The following is a 13,899-nucleotide window of genomic DNA, read 5'->3' on the forward strand; positions in this document are numbered from 1 at the left end:
GACAGGAGTGTCTGGAGGGGCTTAGACCTGGGCCCAGGTCCTGAGATGGGGGGAGTGTGCCCAAAGCCCTGGCTGGAGGCAGGGAGGGGGCCTTGGGGATCTGGACACAGGAAGACTGGCGCGCCTGTACCCCAGGGAGCTGGGAAATTCCTGCACCCATGTCTGCCATGGCTGGGGGCTGGGTACAGGGCAGAGCAGTCCTCAACTCTGCACCTGCCCTGGGGGCAGGAAGGGCCAGCTGAGACTCTAGGAGGGAGGGTACCTGTTCTGATATCCAGGGTATCGGGCAGGACCGTGGACAGCAGCAGAGGGACCCAGCGCTCATGATTAGAAGGAACCACCGGACCCACAACCACAGTGGCCAGTCGTTCCATTCTGCCAGCCCTAGCAAGCGGGATACTCTGCCTCCCAGAGAAAGGAAGCAGGAGGGCACATCCAAATGAGCTGAAGTCTGCCTCATCGCATCACCGTGTCACCAAGCTACTCACCTCGTAGTGGAAGTCCATGCAGGTGAGGTCCTGCCAGCATCGGTCCCCCCGGATCTTGATCAGGCCCTGCCAAGGCGAGACAGAGAGGAAGCCACGTGAACCATTTCCCAGAATGGCAAGGGAACCGCTGTCAGGGGCAGAACCTGCACTGAAAGGAACTTTAAGGGAGAGATGATGGATTTTATCTTATACCTTGAAGAGACGTAAAGGGTAAGATTGAAACAGTGTTTCACAAAGGCACATTCGGGGCTTTAATGATGAAAAGTTAGCAAATGCTACAGGTAAAAAGAAACACTGGCTTCCTTGTTATAAAGTCAGTTCCTTCTGCGCTTTAAAACTCGGTTTTTAGAATGTGAGCATCATCTCAATAGTGCAATTGTGAGGCTTTAAAAATGAACAAATTGGCAAAGCTACACACACACAACCTTACTTATACTTGCATAGATGCCAAGGAGGACGTGAAAGGGACAATGTTGAAATTGCTACGATGACGCACCATTTAGCAGCTCAGGTGAGCTGGATGAAAATGTCTACCCATCTCCTGGGATGGTCACTACCGTCTCACAGCACCCAGCATAGCCCCGGTGCTCAGGCCTGAGAGTGTCTCCAGGGAGCTGCTTTGCTGCCTGGTCCCCTGGGAAAGAAGCTACGGAAAGAGGGGGCTCCGCCAAAGAGCCTGTGGGTGAGCTTCTCGGGTGAGCTGCACAGTCGGCTCCCCCTGTGCAGCTTCCGGGACGCCACACAGTGTCCACAGCACGGCTGGTCTGCTGTCACAGGGAGGACGGTCAACATGCCTGTCAGATGCACCCTGTCCATCCACTTTCTCTGCACACGATTTCTTCATAAGTCGGAAACCAACTGTTCCCATACCAGGAATAAAAATATCTCTTGAGTTGCAGAGATTTATTTTCGATTTGTCTCTTACATAATAGCTGGATTAGAAAGTGAGAAAGAAACTGCACCGATAAAGAAACCACCCTGGAACACAGCTCGGCTTTCTCTCATGAGTGGTTTCTGCAGCTATGACTACAGCCGTTTCATCCATCCATGCACCCATCCACCCATCCACCATCTAACTATGTACCCACCCACCCATCCACCATCCACTCAGGCTGTCCAGGATAGTCTTCCTCACTAAAGTCAACTGACCACGAACTTTAATAACCTCTGTGAAACACCCTTGCTGCAGCACCGAGATCGGTGTTTGGTTGAATAACTGGGGTGGTGGCCCAGCCAAGATGATACATAGAACTGACCTTTACACATGAGAAAGACTTTGGGGTGGCTGAGGGCTCTGAGCCAGAGACGGGACAGTGTGAGTTGATGGGTCTTCTGGTGGCCACGCAGCCAGCAAGGCAGAATGACCATCCAGGATGTGAGGTGTGTCCGATTCCAGACGTGTCTGGAATGTGGAGCCCACAGGATGGGCCAAGGGATTGGAGCGGGAAGCAGCTAAGACCTCTAGCCTGGGCCCCTGGCGGCTTGGATGCAGCGACACCCAAAGGAGTAAGGAGAAGAGATACAGAGCGACAAGTTTAGGCCACGTGGCTTCCACAGTAAGGCCAGATGACAGAACAGTGCACATGGGCTGGACTGAGCTAGACATGCACCTAATAGCGGTTTACAAACGCATCCCAAAGGGACCGCAGCACTCAATTTTCTGAGTGCCACGAAGACCCAAAGGCTATTCTGAAGCTGGTTCTGGAGAAGCTACTTCCTGCTTCCGCAGCCACCTCACTGGGGTCTCACAGCCCGGCCAGGCCGAACTCACCTGGCCCTCAGCCGCACAGGCCACCCCCAACGTCACAGAGCTGTGGTTACACTCCAAGTATAAAGACTCTGGGATGAATCATTTTGAAAAGTGGAGAGTTATGTTTTTCTAGAAACTGGGTTTGCCTAGATCACAAAGTGCCAGATAGACAACTTCCAGTCTGAATTTGGCCACGGTCATGATTGTGTGAATATAGCGCTTCAGAAAGTCAAACGTTTCCTGATGACCCAGACCTGAGCGAGCCCATACTGCCAGCAGAAGAACTGCTGATTTCTGATGAAAATGTGCCCCTCGTTCTGCAGACAACCTCAGCCACGGGGCTACACGAGGCTCCCTTGTGAGTGCCGCTCCACTCCCTGCATCCCTTCAGAATGCGAGAGTGGTACTCTTTGGAGATTCAAACCAGGCGAAGAAGAAAAAAAACAAAATAATTAAAATGTCACTCAAATTCTAAGCTGATATGAGACACTTAAAAATCTGAGACATTCTTTCAGGAGCGGAGGATAATTATATTCCTCCCCATCTACTGATTTCTCCCTACAATGCAGATGTCAGATTTTCCACGGATTTTTTTTTCTTCCAGAGTAAGTGTCAAAAGAACAAAGCCTTCTTTGATCCTTTTGCAGCCCCAAATTAATTCTGAAAAAATGGCACAGACAGGCCAGTAATACGCCAGACCCAAAGAAAGCCAAGTGACCCACAGATGTCCATACAACCCCTGCTCTCTGCTTGGGAACGGGAGAGTGCCAGGATGATGGAACATTCCAGGGTGACTGAGGAAGCCCCAGGCCTTACAAGCAGTGAGTGGGAGGCAGGAACATAAAGGCAAGCACCCGGCTCCTCTCTGAAGCTCACAGGTCCCAGGACACGTGTCTTAAAAACTCCCATTTGGAAACTGGAAAATCCAAGGCTTCGCGCCACAGAACATCCATTTCTGTAACACCGTGCAAGTCCCTTCACACCTGACGGGTGTGTGTGTGTGGGGTGCTCCGCAGGCCTGACGCCCAGCGAGAAGTGACGGCCTGTGAATGCCAGGGGAGGCAGCCCCCTTTCCTCAGAGGCACCCGTGCCACCGTGGAGAGCTGTCTGCAGCACCCCATTTTAAGCATATACTGGTTCTCTCGTCAGAGTCTCTGCCCTGCTCCAGACACTCCTCCTCCATCTGCGAACACAGGGGCTAGTCCTCTGACTGTTCCTTTTCCACAAAGGAGAAGCTCTGTGGACCCTGGAGCCCTGAGTGATAACGAGTGTTTTCCAAGTGCAGGAGGACAGGCCATTGCCCTCATGAGTAGGCATGGAGGTCTGGGATGCCAGTCAGGGGCAATGGGGGGGCGTGTTGGGGCTGGTGGAGGCCGAGGTACCCCGGGCTCTGCCCTGACTGCTTCTCTCCTCTGGGAGCTGAGCTAGGCCCAGAGGACCCCATGTACTCCTTGAGCAGGCAGAGGGGAACCCCATTTTTTAGGGCGTGTGGCAACTGCTGCATTTGCAGTTCACTGTTTAGCATCCTGTAAGTTATGTTAGTGGGCATGATGACAACCAACTTGTCTCCATATTTGAAGGGCCCCAGCCAACCTAGTGTCGCCACTTGGCCCTGTTACTTACTCTCCAGTGTCAGTTTGCTGGTGTCAATACTTTCTGACCCCAAGGTGTGATGAAACAGAAATGTACCATGTGACCCCCCCCAAACGGCAAGCATATGTGCATACAGTTAAGTACTGGTAAGTTATAGGACATCATTTGGGCTGAAATATCGTTTGGGGAAAAATCACGAGCTGGCTTTCAGGAGTTGTATTTTGCCCTCTCTAAATCCTAAAGATCTTTTGGAAATTACTATGGTGACACCTGTCTGTGACAGACTTTGAAGCGGGGCTGCATGGAGTGGGTGGAAGGAATTGTCACAGGTCTTCAGAGGCATTTAGGATTCGACGTCTTTATAGGTCACTGGGAACGGGTGGGTCTGAGGCTGGAAATAGAGGCACAAAGAGGGTGCTGAAGGGCCAAGCCTGGGAGCCTGTGCTTAGCAGGGGGCTGCAGCTGGGGGCCAGAGGTCAGAGTACTGCAGACAAGTTTCCCAGAAATTCCCATGCCACCCTGGGGCTGGAGTCCGAGGTCTGGCCTCCAAGGCGCTCCTGCAGGAAGGAAGAAAGCCCCTTTCTTCAGCTCTGCCCACGCTAATGCAATAAAACAAATTAGGATAATTGCTCTCCTTGTGGAGTGGGGATCCCAGGACGTGGCAGGCTAGCCAAGGAAACGACAATGACATCTGCTTGATTTGGGTCTTCACAGGGCATGTTGCATTCCAACATTTATTTCATTATATGTAATATGATTTTACTGGAGGCAATCTGACTCCAAGAAAGAGCCCCTGACTTCAAAGTTTCATTTTCCCCTTGGTGACTGAGCTCCCTGCTCTTCTTTGCTAACCTTTCAGTCCTCTCTGGGTCGCAGAGTCTCTGGGACATGCACGAGTGGGGCATGCTAACAAGGCAACAGCTCTTCCAATCACCCGCTCCAAGCAGCCCTCGGGCCTCCAGGGGAAGAGCAGAGATCCAAGTGCAGACTCTCTGAGCTTTCTGGCCAAAGCCTCATCTCAGCTGGGAAATTTCCTTCCATCGGACAGAAGCCTGAGCCTCAGAATGGGAGACAGAGCTGATGGCCAGCCTGAGATCCAGGTGTGACCTGAACACTGCAGCAGCAAGCAGCTGTGCCCTGAAGCAGACTCGGATGCGCGTGCACTCGCCACTCTGCCAGCAGGTGTCAGGGCCTAGCTGAGTCTCAGCAAAAACTTGCACAAGGATGACTGCCAACTGTGTCCCAAACGTGGCTCCTGTCATGGAGAAGGTCAGCAGTCTGCACAGCTGCCCTCGGTCTCTGGGGTAGGGAGTGTCCAATGGCTGGGGTTGCTGCAACGTTCTCCGAACATCAGTAATGACCATCTCCCTCGTTATCCCCAAGGCGTGTGGAATTTTACAGGGCTGCACCTTATAGCAATTATTGTATGTGAAAAGCAAACTCATGACAGTCTTTTAAGTCCAAGGGTTGAGCTTCAGTTTACATAAAACAAAACACACATCCTAAGTATTCAGTTCAACGCATTCTGACAACTGTATACAATCAGGTATCTAGCACCTAAAAGAGGAGACAGATTTCTGTCCCAGAGAATGTTCTCTGGGATCTCTTTCCAGGCCATTCCACGCCCCACTCACCAGGAAGCCATGTAGTCTGGCCCAGCTCTGCCTGCTCTGGGATCTCAAACAAACTGACTTGGGCGTCAGGTGCTCTGGCTGTAGGTTTGGGTGGGTCGTACTCAGCATGCTTTGGGATTTGTCTGTGTTGCTGCATCAGGACTTGGTTCCCTTCTGTGGCTGAGTGTAAACGCATCACAGTTTATCCACTGATGGGCATTTGGTTGTTTCCCAGGTCTAGCAGTTATGAAGAGGGCTGCTGTGGATGTGTGTGGCCAGCTTTCACCCCGCTAGTGATGAACCCCACCAGGAATTCCAGTTGCCTGCACACGACAGTGTTTTATATTTGGCCCTTCTCGTGAGTTAAATGCTGTCTCAGAGCTTTTCACTGTCTCCATTCTTATACTTTCATTTGTGAAGTACATTCAAGTCCTATGTCCTATTATCATGATTTGCACGTTCAGGATATTAATTTTTGGTCAGACCTATATACTGCAAATAGTTTTTCCAGTCTCTGGCTTGCCTATTCATATTCTTAATAGTGTCTTTTGATAATGGAAAATTTTAATATCAGTAAAGTACAATTTATCACTATTTTTTCTTTAATGGTTAGTGCTTTTTTGTGCCCTGTCCAAGAACTCTGTGTTCACCCCAAAGTAACTATCTTATCTTCGAAAAACTCTGTGATTCTGGCTTTTATGTTTGTAAAAAAAAAAGCTTTCCTTGCTGCACTGTTTCGACTTAATGCCTTGGTTGAAAATCAATTGACTATATCTGTGTGGACCTGTTTCTGGGAGATATTTTTGTTTTCGTCTAAGAATTTTATGGTTTTGCTTTTACATTTAGGTCCATAACCTCTCTCTGAAATTAGAGTTTGGAACGGATGGGACTGCAGTCAAAATTCATTTTATTTTCTATACTGATATCCAATGATTTCAGCACTAGTTGTAAAAAAATGACTTTCCTTCTTCCACTGATTTCACTTGGTACGTTGGTTTTATATCAATTGACAGTAGAGGTTGAGTCAGTTTCTGGACCCTATTTTCTTCTGCTGATCTGTTTTTCTAGCTTAGATCAATTCCACACTTCAGCTGTAAAATCGAGAAATATAAGTCCTCCAGCTTTGTTCTTTTTTTTTCAATATTCTCTGTACTTCCATGTAAATTTTAGAATTGGCATGTCAATTCCTCCTGAAAAGCTGGGAGTTTGGCAGAATTGCCTTGAATCTCTGTATAAATTTGAGTAAAACAGACAATCTTAACAATACTGAGGTTTCTGACCATGAACATGGTACACCTCTCCATTTACATAGGTCTTTTAAATTCATATCAGCAATGTTCTACCGTTTTAAAATACACATCTTAGATCTCCTTAATCAGATTGAGGTATTTGCAAGCTCTTGATGCAATTGTAGAATGTATTTTCAGTTTTATTTTCTAATGATTTCTTAATAGTTTATAAAGTCCAGTTATTTTTCATGTTGACTTGTATCCTGCAACCTTGTGAAATTCATGCACTCATTTTAGTAAATGCTTTTTGATTCCCCTGGGTTTTGTATGTATACAATCATATCTATAAATAACGGCTTCATTTCTTTTTTCCTCAGTCTTTATGCCTTTATTTCTTTTTCTTGTCTTATTGCACTAAGTCTTCCAGTACAGTGTTGAAGAGCAGAACCGGCAACTGACATCCGGGCCTGGTTCCTAACTGCATGTGAAAGCTTTGTCCTCTCACCGTGAAGACAGGTGTGTGCTGAGGTTTCACAGATACCTTTGTAAAGCTGAGGAGGTTCCTGTCTAAGACCGTCATGAGTGGGTGCTGAATTGTATCATGTGCTTTTTTCTGCAATTGCTAAGACGATAAAATCGTTCTTCATCTTTATTCTGTTACTCTAGAAAACTCCATTAATTGATTTTCAAATGTTAAAACCACCTCACATTCCTAAGATAAACTATGCCTTTTTTCATTGCCAGATTTGATTTGCTGATATTTGCAAAGGGTTTCTGTGCCTTTGCTCATGGGAGTTACTGGTTTATCTTCTCCTTTTTCTGATGTCCTCTTCAGGTTTTGGTATCACTGTTATACTGGTCACATAAAACAATTTGGGAAGTATTTCTTCCTCTGCTATTTTCCAAAAGAGTTTGTGTAGGACTGCTATTATTTCCTCCTCAAATATTTGAGAGATTTCACTGGTGAAGCCATCTGGGTCTACACTTTTCTTTCTGGAAAAGGTTTTTGATTACAAATTCAACTTATTTAACAGGTACAGAACCACTGAGGTTTCCTGTTTCTTTTTGTCTCAGTTTTGGTAAGCGGCATTTGTCAAGGAATTTGTCCATTTCATCTAAATTATTGAATTTATTGGCTTAAAGCTTTCATAATATCCCAGGTGACTCCTTATGGCAGGATCTCGGACGCAATTGCCAGTATTTCAAGGAAAGTGTTTTCTCATGGTGCCCTTCAATCACGGCCTGGCTGCAGCTCCCGGTTCTGCTGAATTTTGACATGAAAACTGTTAAGTCCCCTGGGCCTACATTTTCTGCATTTCAGATATGGCCTTTTCTCTTGTGTTAACAAGACAGTAGGAGAGTCTGCACACAAGAAGTGTCAGAAGGCCCCACTGTGGGTGCTGCAGCCAGGTGTGAGCACAGAGTCGTGAGCAGCACAGGTGTTTAGCAGTAGAGCCCCTGCTGATTAATGACTAGGGATTTGAAGCTGCATGGAAAAGGCACTAGCATCTTGTCACTGCTTTCTGCAGCCTGCAGGTTACTTGGGGGTCACCAAAACATATAGGCAGGAATGCTAATCCTCACATTAGCTTCTGAGAGGCTCTTGCTCATGCGTGAATTCTCTAGCTCCTGACCCTTTAAGGAGTTCTACATAAAGTAACCTCACAAGGTGATCTGATCATAAGTTCCCAATTGGTCAGTAGTCACGCCTCAGGCATTTAACTTTTTAGTAAAAAGTTTATCTTTGCCTTAAGTAAGCCCTGTCCACTGTTTCTGTGTATCTAGGTTAACACGCTTTTGAAATAAACATAGCCACTCTCAAGAGAGAACATTATTATCTCGTTAACTGTCCTGCAATGTAATCCAGTTCCACCTTGCTTTCCCCCATCCTCATGTACTCCTCCTTAATTTCAAATGCATAAAAGAAACTGGGAAACTGTCATTCTCCGGAGCATTTGGGATCTTGCTCCCTGCTCTATGTCATCAGTTTGGCTCAAATAAACTCTTATAAAAATTCTCTATAGGTTTCGACATTTCTTATGTTGACAGTTGCATCCCTCCACTTACTTCATTTAAAAACAACCTGCTCCAGCATAGCAAATACGTAACTCAAATGAAACTGATTTTAGCTGTGATTTTGCTCAGTAAGAATTTATGGTACTAAATTCTTAATTCTTAATATGTGAAGCAATGATATAATTTAATATCAGGAGGAATGTAGTACAAGATGTTGGAAGAACTGCACAAAGAATATGGAGAAAAATGAAAACCATGCTAACATATTAAGGTAGCTGTTAACATAACAAGCAGAAGCAGCCTTGTTGAAGAGACGTAGCCCGGAAGTGGAATTCATCAGCAATCCGATTCCTGACATCTACTCTCCTTATTCTGATGACACTGAAGAAAGTATGGACACATTTTTTTACTTGCTATTGTTCAGGTTTGCATGTTCTTTACAAGGTAATGCTTACGCCAAAGCAAGTTTCTACAGAAAGAGGGAGACTGTAGCACGTCTGCTGTGGCCAAATACGACAGCCCGGTACACACACCCCAGACAGGAGCCAGGCCTGAGGGGGTAGAGAGCGGGAAGGAGGGAGGTGCAGAAGGGATGGGGCTTTGCTTTCTCAATTCTCAGGGGGTCAAACTAAAACCGCGTAGCCTCCCCTTGGTACTGTCCAGGTCTGAGAATTCCCGGCAACAAGGGCACTGGCTCAATTCCCAGAATTTTAGCAATTGAGAGATCTAAACCCTCAGCACACACAGTTCATCAGCCTACTACAGGATGACATAATCAAGGACAGCTTTGGCTCCAGAGAGCTGTGTGGAAAATCCATTGTCTGCTCCTGCACGTGGAGCACAGAGGGTCAGAAGCAAAGGGCCCCGGGCTTCGGTGACAGGCATTTGATGTGCTCTGGGGTGAAAACTTTGGCCGTTAGAAACTCAGTCACACACACATATACTCTGTTTTGACAGAAACTGAGAGTGAGAAAAAAGTGAAAAAGTTTTTTTTAAAGCATAGGGGCAACCTAATGCCTTAAACACAGTGACTCAAACATCCACACCACTTATCATGTCTGCAAGTGAAAAGGGATCCTACACCCTAATATGACTGAAATCTATGCATTTAGAGCAGAAAATTGAGTTGAAAATCAGAGGAACATTGCAGAGCTCTTCCAAAAGAAAGCATCTAGCGTGTGTTTGCCCCAGTCTAGTGGGGAGGCACAGGTACAGTCCTGAGCAGATCTGCGTCTTTGTTCTGAGGAAATCAAATGGGGTCACCTGGGCCCAAGCCACTGCACTGTCCCAGAAACTTGAGTGAGGAGGACAGGGAGACAAGAGAGGCTCTACCTTCTCCAGTGAGAAATGTGGTGACCCATGTTGCTTACAGTCTGGCTTCAGAATGTAAATTCACAAAGTCTTAATTGAGCTTTAGAGCTTCACAGAGGGAGCTGAGGGAGACGCTCTCGATGCTGCTTGAACTCTAGCTCCAAACCAATCACGTCAAGTGGGATGACCACCCTGCCTCTTCCAGGTCCATGTGGTGACAGTTTGGGACTGTCACGTCACCTATAGGTCAGCAGGCACCGATAATCAAAAGAGAGGAAATAGGACGTCCCACCCTGCACAGCCCAGGCCATCAGTCAGCACACGGAGCTGGGCGGGAAGCTGTGTCCCATGGGACTGTCTCGAGCTACAGCTTCCATTGAGCAAATGGTCTTTCCAGGGTTTGAAGGCACATGGTTTTTATCTGGCACTCAACAGAAGTACACTGAGGAAGATCTGACTCGGTGAGTGGGGCTGTTGCTCTCTAGCCCTGTCCACAAAGAGACGTCTCTGCTCTATGTTGGCTGATGGGTCCCCTGATGCTCCTCCTGCTGCTGACTTCTTGTCAGGTTTCAAAAAATAATTTATGTCCTGCCCTAAAGCATGCAGATGAGGAGCTTTGTGGATGTGCACGTCTGTGGGACTCTAGCTATCAGCACACAGGACATTTCCACTGCCCTGAAAATTCCCATATGCCCTCTGCACCCCAGTCAATCCCCACCCCGAATCTCAGAGGCAATCACTTCCCTGGCTCTGCCAGCTCTAGAACCTCCTACACAAGGTCTCACGCGGTGCCCAATCCTTCATGGTGCTCAGTCTGGCTTCTCTCAGCACGATGCCTGTGAGGTCATCCAGGTCTGTCACGCAGCAGTATTCACTCCTCTTTATTGCTGGGTGGTTTCCATTTCGGGGGTTTGGCACAGGGTGTCCACCTGCCCTCCTGTTGATGGACTGTTTGGTTTCTAATGCCTGGTATCAATTCTATACACCCACAGGAGGGCAATGCAGGAGAGTTCTGCTTGTTCACATCTTTGCTGTTATGTATTGAATGTCTGTGTCCTTCCAAAATTCATGGTGAAGCTCTGACCCCCCCACTCCCAGTGAGTCTGTATTTAGACTAAGGAAGTAATTAAGGTTAGATGAGGTTATAAGGGCAAGGCCTTGATCCGACAGGATTTGTGCACTTATTAGAGGAGACTAGACTTTCTTCTCCACCAGGTGAGGACACAGCAAGAGGGAGGCCATCTGCAGGCCAGGAAGAGTCCTCACCAGGAACAGAATCCATTTCCATATGGATCTAAGAATCAGTTCATCAATTTCTAAAAAGGAATCCTTCTAGGATTATGTTTGAAGGTGCATGAAATCTACAGATCAATTTGAGGACAACTGACAGTTGAGCAATATTGAAACTTTTGATTCACAAACATGGTCTACCTAAGTCTCTTTAATTTCTCTCAGCAATGTTTGGTAGCTATCAGGGTACAAATGTTGCACCTCTATTAAAATTTCCTATGATTTTGGATGTTATTATTAATGCTATATTAAAATTTTTTCATTTTCTGAAAAATATTATAGAAATCTTGTTTTCTATACTGGCCATGAATCCTGCACTCTGGTTAAATTCACTCCTGGATCCTAAAGACCTTTATGATCTTTCACATACATGACCTGCTTATCTGTGAGTACAGATGATTTTACTTTTCTAATCTTCAGGCTTTTATTACTTTTTCTTGTTTTATTGCACAAGCTAAGATCACTGATACACTGTTAAACAGATGTGATGAGACTGGACACCCCTGCCTTGTTTCCAATCTTATGGGAAAAATGTTTAGTCTTCCATCATTAAGTATGGTATTGGCTGCAGGCAGTTTATGTACTTAATCTTTCATCGGGTTGAGGATATTTCCTTTTATTCCTAGTTTGCTGAGAATTTCTAAAAATTGTATAATTTTGTCTAATGCTTTTCTTACATCAGTTGAAGTGATCATATCATTTTATATCTTTCTCCCTTGATTCATTCATGTCTAGCCAATCTTGCATTCTGGGAAAAACCCCATGTTGCTTTGATGCATTATACTTTTCACGTATTGCTGGATTCAACTGCTAATAATTCCTTAAAAACTTCATGTCTGTGCTCTTGAAGACTTTGCTCTGTAATTTCCTTTTCTTGACATGTCCTTGTCTTTGCTGGTCTCAGAAAAATGAGTTGGGAAGGGTTTTTTCTCCCCTGTTTTCTGAATGAGTGTGTATGAGATTCATAGAGTTTCTTCCTTAAATATTTTATAGAACTCATCAGGAAAGGTTTCTGGGCCACAAGTTTTCTTAGTGGGAAGGTGCTTTTTATTTGTGTTGTTAATGATCTCAGCTGATAGAATTACGTAGATTCCTGCCTCTTCCTCTGTCAGTTGGTAATCTATATCTCTGAAGGAATTTAACCATTTCTTCAAATTGCCTGCTTTGTGTAAATAAAAGTTGCTCATACTATTTCTCTTGAACTTTTTTTTCAGCAAAGAAAGTAAGGTTTATTTAGAGAGTTGCAAGTCCTGAAGACATAGGCAAGCTACTGCTCTCAACAAAAGGGCTCCTCACGTGTCTCGGGAGTACAGATTATACAGGGGGAAATCAGTAGTCATGGAAACTAAGGGAGTTGGGGTCATGAGTGCTACTGATTGGATGACGGTAACTGACTGGATGGTTGGAGGGGGATGAGGTAATTGATCATTGTGTCTGATTCTGGAATCAGCCACGGGTGCCATCCTGTCTGGTCCCGTGGCCTGGTCCCGTGGCCAGTGGGGTTGCCCTGCTTCAATGGGCCTGGAACTGAAACACATTCACTGATGGATTCACTCGCTCTGAACTCCAGTGCTGGGGCAGCAGCTTGAAAGGTGCCAGGAATATACGGGAGGAACTGAGTTGTCTGGCTTCAGGGCAAGAGCTCGTGGGGACACTTTCTCCCAGACAGAAGTGCCAGCAGAAGCCATTGTTTCTTTGTTGAGCCCTTCTTTAACTTTTCACTTTGAAAAATTCTTAAGACTTCAGGAAAGCTGTAAAAATAGTCTGGAGTTCCTGTATAGCTGTCGCTATTAATTCAATGTTACTGAACTACAAACCTTACTTGGATTTCACCAGTTTTCCCACTAATGTCCTTTTTCTATATCAGGGACAATCCAGGGTGCCACTCCAGAGTGCCACATTGACTGTTATGTTCCCTGAGTCTGACAATTCCTCAGTCTTTAATTAAATCTCATGACTTTGACACTTGAGAATTCCGGTCAGTAATTTTGAAGAATGTCCCTCAGTTGCAGTTTGTCTCATGTTTTCTCACAATTAGGTTAGAGAAATGCATTTTTTTCCCCTTTAATTCCCCTCCCGCTGCTTCCACTCCTGACCTATGGATGTTGCTGTTTCCCCTTAAGAACTGGATCTCTGAAGGTGGGGTGTCTCCTCCCACACGCTCGCAGCCTGGCGCACCCGCACCTGGGGTATGGTCCATGGCTCCACCCGGGGTGCGAACCCAGGACCTTCTGCATGTAAAGCAGACGTGCTAACCACTACACTATGGAGCCACCCCTAGAGCAATGCATTTTTGTAAGACTGCTACAGAGGTGATGCTGTGCCCTTGGAGCTCCTTTTGTGCCCCTCTGTGTACTCTGCCCTGGGATTCCAGAAGCATCAGGAGCTGAGGGAAGCCTTATGGCATTCCATCATCCTCCACTTTCAACAGCTGGCAAGGTCTCCCACCTCTGCCTGCCCCCCGTCTCCCCACAGAGAGCCAGGTGGTCGAGGGGCTCACCTCATGTGTTCTCCTCTGGACCCATCTCACACTGTCTATTGTCCGACGTGAGACCAGCTGCATCATGAAGTGTGTTCAGTGTCCAGCTGTTTACAGACAGCAGGGTAGC

The 13,899-nt window shown here is 46.4% G+C and overlaps 1 protein-coding gene across 4 annotated transcripts in view; it reads right to left on the reverse strand.

Moving 5' to 3' along the window:
• Positions 1-13,899, reverse strand: part of LMF1 (lipase maturation factor 1) — a 98,047-nt gene that overhangs the window by 29,555 nt on the left and 54,593 nt on the right. For all 4 annotated transcript variants that reach the window (XM_039884832.1, XM_039884831.1, XM_039884834.1 and 1 more), the window contains one exon: positions 489-554. In XM_039884832.1, the coding sequence (XP_039740766.1) occupies positions 489-554 (66 nt within the window). The remainder of the gene's footprint in view (positions 1-488; positions 555-13,899) is intronic.

Source organism: Pteropus medius, unplaced genomic scaffold, assembly GCF_902729225.1.
Source record: "Pteropus medius unplaced genomic scaffold, Ma_sr-lr_union100, whole genome shotgun sequence".
Taxonomy (NCBI): Eukaryota; Metazoa; Chordata; class Mammalia; order Chiroptera; family Pteropodidae; genus Pteropus; species Pteropus medius.